This window comes from Giraffa tippelskirchi, chromosome 14 (assembly GCF_054371585.1).
Source record: "Giraffa tippelskirchi isolate mGirTip1 chromosome 14, T2T-mGirTip1v1.2.pri, whole genome shotgun sequence".
Classification (NCBI taxonomy): Eukaryota; Metazoa; Chordata; class Mammalia; order Artiodactyla; family Giraffidae; genus Giraffa; species Giraffa tippelskirchi.
Window position 1 is genome coordinate 70,959,253 of NC_137288.1, and position 10,625 is coordinate 70,969,877.

Genomic DNA, 10,625 nt, shown 5'->3' on the forward strand with positions numbered 1-10,625 from the left:
GATAGTTTCTTAGAAAAGGTCACTATTGCCTCTGTACTTAAGAATATTCTTTAAGGGAGAAAACAGAGAAGCCTAGGCCTCAGTTGCTTGGATATACTGAAACAACTCAAACCCGCTCTTAATTATCATGATACCTTTTCAAATGAACAAGCCTTTCTCACGATGACCATGCAGATTACAGAGTAGACAGGTCAAAGTCAGCCTTGCCCAGGGTGCAGTGGCTTTCTTCATCAGCAGGCTGGCTTGCGTTACTATCTCTGAAGTATCTACCATCCTCTTTACTTTGTTTACCCAAATTGTTGAAACTGCAAGAACCATGGAACAAAAGGAAATTTCCCCTTATTTTTCCTCTTGTCTCTTTTCCACCATTTTAATGCATTTGGGAAACTACCCGCCAGCCATCAGTATCATCCATCCTTTAGAGCCTTGGCATATATGCTCCTAACTAACCAATCTTCCTGTCCTTACTTTTCAGCCCCTGAGTTTTGAAAGCAAGAAAAGCTACACCTTAAAAGTGGAGGGAGCCAACCCTCACCTCGAGATGCGGTTTCTGAACCTGGGCCCATTTCAAGACACAACCACGGTGCACATCAGTGTGGAAGACGTGGATGAGCCCCCTGTGTTCGACCCTGGCTTTTATTTTGTGGAGGTACCTGAAGATGTGGCGATTGGGACAACCATACAGATCATTTCTGCCAAGGACCCGGATGTGACCAACAACTCAATCAGGTTTTTCCACACATTTCACCTTTGCCTTATATCTGAGAATCTGCCCTTGTATCTAATTTTCTAGCACTTTTTCTGTTTGCTGCTTCCATCTCTGGAGACGCTTTCTTTAAATGCTTTTTTCTTAAATGACATGGACTTTTCATATTATTTAGAAGTGAAGTATCATTATGACTACAACTCCCTGTCAGCTGGTTCAGCAACACACATGCACACACCCCTCGGTGTTCAGCTGTGGCCTTACTGACATTTAGGGGTAGATAATTTTTTGTTGAGTGGGGTATCATATACATTTTACAGTGTTTAGCAGCATCTCTGGCCTCTACCTGCTAAAAAAAAAAAACCGAAGCATCCCCTGAGTTGTAACAATCTATAAAGTCTGACTCTGCACACCCCATAGACTGTAGCCCGCCATGCTCCTCTGTTCATGGGATTCTCCAGGCAAGAATACTGGAGTGGACTGCCATTCCCTTAGGCTCCAGGGGATCTTCCCAACTTAGGGATCAAACCTACATCTCCTTTGTCTCCTGCACTGCAAGCGGATTCTTTACCCACTGAGCCATTGGGGAAGCCCCCCCAAAAGACCCCAGATGTTGCCAAATAGACACATAGATATCAAAGCATTAAAAATTGCTGAATCTTAATCAGATAAGGCAATGGCACCCCACTCCAGTACTCTTGCCTGGAAAATCCCATGGATGGAGGAGCTTGGTAGGCTGCAGTCCATGGGGTCGCAGAGTCGGACACGACTGAGCGACTTCACTTTCACTTTTCCTTTTCATGCACTGGAGAAGGAAATGGCAACCCACTCCAGTATTCTTGCCTGGAGAATCCCAAGGACTGCGGAGCCTGGTAGGCTGCCGTCTATGGGGTCGCGCAGAGTCGGACACGACTGAAGTGACTTCACAGCAGCAGCAGCAGTGGTGAATATAAAGGTGATTATTGTATACTCTTAATTTATGTCAACCTTTGACATTTTTACTTTAAAAATGGAAAAAATAACATATATAAACACGTATTTCCATATACTACAGAAAGAACATAGAAAACTCCCACTGTTGTCAACAGCTTTGATGCCATGTAGACTGACTTTCTACTGCAAATCCACAAATCAGCCTCTCCAAAGCACGTTTTGAACATCAAGATTCCAACCTAGATGCTTCCTCCTCAAGAGCAGGTGGAGAGCTGCTCTTATAGCCATGGCCACTTCCCATCAACCCTGGAGCCAAAGAGCAAACAGCTGGTGGACAGGCTGACACTTCAACCTTCTGGAGCAACTGCCAAGCCTCTGAAGCTCGACACACAAGACCAGGCTTCCCAGGCTGAGGCCACCTGCCACGGTAACTGTCGAAAGCCACACAAATGGATCTCGGGCGTCAGCGCAGAGAACGCAGTTTAAACGCACCTCAACGCCATCAGAGGCCTTTTCTGTCAGCTGTTTACTTCCCTCACCAGGCGCCGTTTCGAAGGAAAATGTACTTCTGCCATTTAATAAAGACGGTTCTCTCCTGAGACTAACATTAGTGGGGGAAATCTGCTTCCTCTAACCAAGTAGCAAACATTTTACATCTTCAGGCATTAAAATGGCTAAAATTGTCTTGCTTCAATTCTGATACTTGATTTTTAGTAGGCAACGAATCTTTATAAGTTATGACAATTTTATAGAAGTGATAGTTCAACCTTAAGCTTTAAGTGTATCAGATGGGAATAAGTTAGTTAAATCATATTTTCCCCAAAAAAACAACATAAATGAAACCAATTCTATTATAAATCTATAATACAAATATTACATTAATATCAAAAGCCAAGAATACATAACTATGTTCTGATTGATCTACTCATATCAGAGAACTGTGGGGAAAACTTTAGAGAATAAAACTTCATGGAGGGAAAATGTCTGAAATAAAACAAGAACAGTTTGAAAAACTCAGATCCTGTTTCTAAAAGAGTCAATGAGACTATCAGTGGATAATTCCACATCTTTTTTCTAGATTCTGACTCTATAGACTCCTGAGTGGTAAGCATTAGAAATTTGGTTTTGTCAGGAGTCACTCTACTAAACGATAAGCAAGAGACAGAAAGCAGTCAGGAACTAAGGAAATTCACACACACCCACACACACACCCCCCTAGCATGAACATGATTATCCAGGACTAAGGTCATCATCTCAACACATATCCAAGAAGGAAAGAGAAATACCAGCAGGCCTAGATCCACTGCAGGCCTGGAGCAAAAGGAGGCACACAGCGTGAGGGAATCCTGTCTGGCTAACAGAAAATGCTGCTTCAGGTGATACGCTGTTGAAAACCATCAGCTGGCCAGCAAGGCAGGACAGCTGGCAGCGGGATCATCTATAGTGGAGCACCCGTCTAGTCCAATAGATCCCGGTCAGGAGGAATCCGAGAGTGAACAGGCAGAGGCCTGGAGCAGGGACCACGGGGCTTATTCTAGCGCAAGACTCTAGGTCTTGATTCTTTCTGGCCGCACCACGTGGCCTGTGGGAATCTCAGCTCCTTCAACCCAGGATTGAACCTGTGCTTTCTGTGCGAGTGTTAACACTGGATTGCCAAGGAAGTCCTGACTCTAGGTCTTGAGAGAGAGACTGGCAGGAACAAAGCAACAGCCACAGGTCTGCTGAAGACCAACATCCCAGGACGGAGGTAAACCTGAATTCCACTTATCAGAACTGGAGATAATCATCTCTCTGCATTTGGGTTGGAAAGAAGGATCAGAATTCACAGAGCCAGATAGTCTCTGGCTCTGTAGTGTCCAACAAGAAAAAAGTATGGTCCCTGGACCCAAGCAGAACACTGGGGATCCTGGATTCTCAGTGAGAAAGCACCCAGAAGTCAGATCTCTGGCTATCACTTAATAAACCCATCTGGAAATTACTTTTCCTATGTTATCTTTCCTCAAATTGCTCATTTTCTCATTTTTTTCCTATAAAACCTATTTTGTGTTAAAATACTTTGAATGTGTTATATGCTGCTTGGCTATCGAATTTATCTTCTGCATTTTAATTACCAATAAATGAGGTTCATATTCCTAAAAATACAATACATATTAAATCATCCAAAAATTGACACATCATCCAGGTTAAAAATGCTACAGATAAAGGTCACTGAACTTTTTAAAAAGATTATCAGGATTTTTTTAAATTTATTTTTAATTGAAGGATAATTGCTTTACAGAATTTTGTTGGTTTCTGCCAAACTTCAACATGAATCAGCCATAGGCATACATATGACATTATCAGGGCTTTTATAATCTCATTTCTAGAAAATTTATGGTGTGTCCAGGCATATAAGCTGGTCATCATTTACTAGTAAAGCCCAATATCAAGTCTCCAGATTTAGTTATATATACATGAAAAATATAATGTCTGGATCACCTGAATTTTTAATAAATGCTTGAGGAATTTCTAGCAAGCAGGAACCATTCAGCAATTGAAACAGGCTTCTGCAGGTATGGAAACAGCCGGCCCCTCTGTGCTTTCCTGCAGTGTGTGTGTGGATTTTGGGATCCTGTCCATGAAACTCTTTCAAATCGCTCCTAAATTCAGAAAATTTCCTCAGCCAAGTAAACAAGCAGGGAGCTCAACGAACACCAGCATTGTTCGCTGAAGGCAGTTTTGTATGGATATGTTAGGCCTGTTCGGCCCACAGCAGGTGAGAGTATTCTAGTCAGAGAAAGGAAAGCCACCTACATAATTCACCAGTGTCTCCCAATTTCCTCATTTTCTATCTGTATCTACACCTTTAAATTTGTTCTCCAGGCTCCTGAAAATTAGCGCAGTGTCCCATTCAGAGTAATGAATGCTATCATTGCCTCAGTGCAGGCCCCGCGTGGGAGACGAGAGAGGGATTCCGCTCGCTGAGGGAGGCCTCTCAGGCAGCTCGGGGGTCTCCGCTCAGCGTCAGCAGGTGGTCCTGTCAGGGGTTCTGTCGGTTGGCTGTTTCCGTCGCTCCATCTCCACTGCCATCTGTGACATTCGCTGCAGTATTGGAGGTGTGCGTGCGGAAAGCTGGTTCCTCACAGGCTGCCTCTTGGCGGGCTCTGTGGGCTGAATGGCTGGCTTTTCTCATGTTGGGGGAGCTCAAAGAAAAGACTGTCAGGAGCCAACCCGTGCTTTTGTTCTAAGATAAATTCAAATCTTCAAAGAGCCAGGAGACTTTAAATCACTAATTACACCCAGAAAAAAAAAATGCTCCAATTGATTTTAAACGAACTTGGTAGGCATGTGTTTATTCTTTATTAAATAGTCAACTGTTGGCCATCATGGCTCCATCTAGCTTCAGAAAAAGAGGCGGCTTTGTTTCCTTAAGGAATCCCACACATCTCATACGCCTAGGTTTGATTCTCAGCTGTGCAACCTTGGACAAACGTCTTAACATTTCCATGCTTCGGCTTCTCACTTGTAGAACGGGGATAATAACAATACCCGCCTCACAAGGTTTTTGTGGAGATTACATGAGACAACGTATGCAAGACGTTTAGAGCAGGGACAGGCTACAGGAACAGGGTCAGAAGCAAAGAAGAGCATGACGTATTTAAATTTCCCAACACTTGGAAAGTTTCAACTGAAATGATTCCAACTTCTCCAGCCTTTAGTGGTCACCTTACCTTTTAATTCCCAGTTCTGTGAACAGTCACCCTGAATCTCAACGGGAAAAAAATGCATACTTGAAACAAAATGCTTTATATATACAGGTACGTGCATGCTAAGTCACTTCAGTCGTGTCCGACTCTTTGTGACCCCATGGACTATACCACGCCAGGCTCCTCTGTCCATGGGATTCTCCAGGCAAGACTACTGGAGTGGGTTGCCATGCCCACCTCCAGGGGGTCTTCCTGCCCAGGGATCAGCTCATGTCTCTTACATCTCCTGCACTGGCAGGTGGATTCTTTACCACGAGCGCCACCTGGGAAGCCCCATATATACAGGTGTAAACTACATGTACGTATTTATATATACTGAACCAAACAGTTTACCATCAGTATTTACCCTTACTGTAAAGTAATAGTCTGGCATGCCTATATTTCATTTCATTTTCTTTCTACAGTAGTCATAAGCCACCATAATGATTTCAGTATGAAAAACAATGCACTAAAGAAACTGCTTACTGCCATCAAAAGGGCAGTATTTCCCAGTTTCAACAACTTGAAGATACAGACTGCAATTGCTGGCAGCTTTTTGGGGGCTGTGCCACTTGACTTGTGATTGAGCCCAGGCTCTCAGCAGTGAGAGCCTGCAGTCCTTAACCACTGGACTGCCAGGGAATTCCACTGGCAACTTTTTTCTAATTAGCTTTTATTGGATTATAGTTGATCTACAATGTTGTATTATTTTCTGCAGTACAACAAACTGAATCAGTTATACATATATCCACTCTCTTAGGTTCTATTCTCATATGGGTCACTGCAGAGTATTGAGCAGAGTTCCCTGCACTATACACAGGTCCTTATTAGTTATCTATTTTATATACAGCAATGTGCACATGTCAATCTCAGTCTCCCAATTTATCCCTCCCCGCCTTCCCCCTTGGTAACCATAGTTTGTTTTCTACATTTGTGACTCTATCTCTGTTTTGTAAATAGGTTTGTTTGTACCCGCTGGCAACTTTAAATGGAATTTTGAACCCCATATATTACAATAGCTTATATATGTATTTATGTATGTTGTGTAGTGTTAGCTGCTATGTCCAACTCTTTGTGGCCCCATGGACTACAGCCCACCAAGCTCCTCTGTCCATGGAATTCTCCAAGCAAGAACATTGGAGTGGGTTGCCATTCCTTTCTCCACTGTTAAATGTAACTTACAATCTATAATATATACAGTAGTTTATACATAAACATGTGTATTTCAGATCTTACTACTACCTGAAAATTATCAGCTGTGTAACTGTATGAAAGTCACCTCTCTTACTCTCTAGTCTCCTTTTCTCTTGGTTGATATATATATTTATATATATATATATATCTTAGAGATGCTGTAGAATTTTAAAAGAAGCTATAAAATGCCTGGTATACAATAGATGGCAGCAACCATAACTACTGCCCATTACCAAGGACTACATAAGATTCTCAAGAATGGTTCTCAATCATGGCTACACATCAAAATCCCTTAGAAAGCTTTTAAACATACAGATGCCTAAGCTTTCCTCCACACCTAGTCAATCTCCCAAGATGGGCGCCAGGTAAGACAACTTAGGTAAGAAAACACAAAGGGTCAGATACCCAACTTAGATTCAACAGGAATTACAGCTCTCACCCAGTGTCAAGGTGAATAAGGACTCAAAGGATATAAACAACAGCAGAACATGAGCTAAGCACTCTCTCCTCGGGCTCCCCTGGTGTCTCAGTGGTAAAGAATCTGCTTGCAGGGATAGAATCGGGTTCTATCCCTGGGTAGGGAAGATGCCCTGAAGGAGGAAATGGCAACCCACTCCAGTATTCTTGCCTGGGAAATCCCACTGACAGAGGAGCTTGGTGGGCTACAGTCCATGGGGTCGCAAAAAATCGGACACGACTGTCACTAACACTTTCAACACTTCTCTATCCTTAGAGAGGTCTAGAACCATTAGGTGTAGGTCCCTGTAAATATCCTTCTATTTCCTGTATAAGGATGCATGTTGGTCCACACAGAATATGAAAGGTGTATGCAATGAATGAAGGGCATTGCCTGAAAGCTGTTTTAGTTACATAACATCTGCTTTTTATACTCCATTAACTACACTACTCACATGACATTTTCAAGCAAGCTGTGCCCCATAAATTCCAGGCTATTTACAATAAACAACCTAGATAGACCCCGGTACATCTTGCTAAAAACATTCCCTAGATAAGGACACTCCATCTAGCAAATAATGTTAACTGTGTCTGCCAACAAGTCAGTCATTAGTATGTTTACAAAGGACCTGAATCAAATTTTTCCTTCTCAATAGGTGATACTACTTATAGGAACCAGAACCACACAACTCCATCTTTTCCAGTTCCAATTTAGCATTTCTGGATTTATCTGAATAAAAGTTGTTTTGAACAAAGACATGCAGGGGTTGATATTCAGAGTGTCCCTAAAGTCTTAGGACAGTTTAAAGCAGTAACAATATTTGTTGTTGTCTTGTGTTTGAGGATTCTTTTTTAGGTGGGGCGGGCAGTGGTTTTGGACATGATATAACAGGAATGCAGCCTTCCAGGGCCTGTGATTCAGAGCTAGTCCTGCCTCACACGGTCTGCACTCAGCTTCACGGGCCTGTGATTCAGAGCTAGTCCTGTTTCACTGTCTCACACAGCACGCACCCAGCTCTCTCCTGTAACATGCTGTAAGTGCGAATACATTGCTTATCCAGATAAGACAACACATTCAATCTCTGTTTCTACAGATATTCCATTGACAGAAGCAGTGATCCTGGAAGATTCTTCTATGTGGACATTACAACAGGTGCCCTAATGACTGCAAGACCTCTTGACCGGGAAGAGTTTTCTTGGCATAATATCACTGTCCTTGCTATGGAAATGAGTGAGTAAAACGATACACTGGTCTCCATATAGTGACAAAACATAAGCATTGTAGAAAGTGGACGTTTCCAGAGCCTTCTGGAACAAAAATTATATTCCTTACGGAAAGAAATGGAAATCCTGGTTTATGCAACTGAATGAATGTATTTAGTTCAAATACTCGTTGAGGATCTCTATATACCTGGTCCTGTGCTAGAGAAAAGAACAAATATATCATGCAAAAGCAGCACAAAAAATAGCATCCTTGAACTAAAGAGCTACTTCTGTATGAAGAAAAGGGACAATTCTTGAGAAATCTAAGATGCTTTCAATCTTTAATATGATTAGGAATGCAAATAGTATATTATTATTGGATGAAAGGAAGCATTTATAACATATCACCCTTATTATGCATATATACATATATATAAGAATTTGAAACATCTTACAACAGATTAACATAAACCTGAAAATAAAATTGAAAATTAATAAACTAAATTAACATATAATCTCAACACATATTATATACTACTACATTCCATTTTTTTTTCACAACACCCAGTGATGAGAAATATTAAGGGAAATGGTAAATCCTAATGTGCTGGCAGAAGTATGTAGTCATTCATGAGGGCAATTTGGTAAGAAATCTTTTGTATTCGGATTCTTCAATACATTCATACTCTTTTTCTCAAGAATTCTACTTCTAATAATTATCTTAAGGAAATAATCATAATATTAACAAAGATTCATGTACCAAAATATCCACTGCATTGTTATTTTAAAAGAGGGGAAATGCCTAAATGTCTAATAATAGGAGTTTGACTAAATTATGGTACATACAGTAATATCCTGTTTACATTAATACTAATTAATGTACCAATTAATTAATTTCAAGGTACATTTCAATGACTTTCAGGAAAATCTTTCCCTAAAATATTGAAGTTCTAAATCAAATTTTTTTCTTTTAATTTCAGAGTGTGTGTGTGTGTGTGTGTGAGAGGGAGGGAGGGAGTTTGGACACATGTAACATTATACATAATATATAATGGATATCTCTGGTCATATGACTATGAATCACATTTATTCTCATTTTTCTGAAATTTTCATCATTGCTTGTATAAACAATCACCAGCACAAGTTATAATGGAAAAATTTAAATGTCAGCACTCTTGCTAACCAAGCAATATATTTAGGGGAAAAACAAGGTATAAATATTCTTGAGGGAAAAAATGAACCAAAGGAACAGCGCATTTTGAGATTTAATGAAATTATTTACTAAGCATACTTTCTATGTCTTATAATTTCTATTTTGTCTTCCTGGGATAGTGGCCAAAACAGAAAGAGACAGGAGGGTCAGCAGTGGGGTTGTGAAATTACCTGTGTGTGGCAGTGTCAAGCAGAAGACAGACCAAAAGGGTATTTTTTCCCCATGAATGGCTGTGAGTAGCTTCTGTCTCAGCCAAAAATGTGGATTTGGTGTGTGTTTGATCCTGTAGTATCTCCCGAGTCCAAAAGCAGAAATAAATGTGCAGCATTCCCTGTAATCCTATGAATAACTTAAAATCTTCTGAAACAGTAATTCAAAGAACCATTACAGGTTTTCCCCACTATCTGAAAGTACAAGGTTCCTATGAAACCTTTTGTTGGCCAAAATGGTGTAAAGTGGAGAAGCAGTTACATTAGGACACGTCTTGCTAGCAGATGCACAAAACAGAAAGCACAGAAGCACACAGACGTAGTGTAAGGACATGGCAGCTTGATGCTGAGATGCTGGGTACTGTTTCCCAGGGAAGGACCTTGTCGGTGCCACGCTCACTGCCCAGGCTGCAACCTGCCTTCAATTCCAGAACCTAAGTCTAAGCCAAGTGAGAAACTCAAAACCTCTTTTAAGATTCATTTGTGATGCCTGCTTCCCCAGGAGTCTCACCCCGCCCCTCATCCTCCTGACGTCACACTCTCTCTCCAGCACACACCTTGTCCTGCCCACGTTCATGTTCCAGCCACACCCTTAACAGGCACCCCCTGCAACCTGGCATTGCCAGTTCCATTGTCTTTATCCATTCCTTCAAAAACCAGAATGAGGAGACAAATACTTGCTCCAACAAAGAGCTGCTTCCTTGTGTTTCTGAATCCTCCTCACCTTTGGTTTTTGTTTACCTGTATTGCGTGTGCTTCTTTTAGACAATCCATCCCAGGTTGGAAGTGTTCCTGTCACAATCAAAGTCTTAGATGTCAACGACAATGCTCCAGAGTTCCCCAGATTCTATGAAGCTTTCGTCTGTGAGAATGCCAAAGCAGGGCAGGTAAGCAGCCTATGCACTGTGGTTAACCTCCCAACACGCGGAAATGACAGTTACGGATAACCAGATTGGCCATCAAAGAAATTTAGACTCCAGGAGCTA

The 10,625-nt window shown here is 41.5% G+C and overlaps 1 protein-coding gene across 1 annotated transcript in view; it reads left to right on the top strand.

Annotated features, from left to right (window-relative positions):
• CDH20 (cadherin 20) overlaps positions 1 to 10,625 on the top strand; it is a 65,469-nt gene that overhangs the window by 38,677 nt on the left and 16,167 nt on the right. The window contains exons 7-9 of the mRNA XM_081563032.1: positions 476 to 729; positions 8,109 to 8,245; positions 10,405 to 10,526. Of these exons, the coding sequence (XP_081419158.1) occupies positions 476 to 729; positions 8,109 to 8,245; positions 10,405 to 10,526 (513 nt within the window). The remainder of the gene's footprint in view (positions 1 to 475; positions 730 to 8,108; positions 8,246 to 10,404; positions 10,527 to 10,625) is intronic.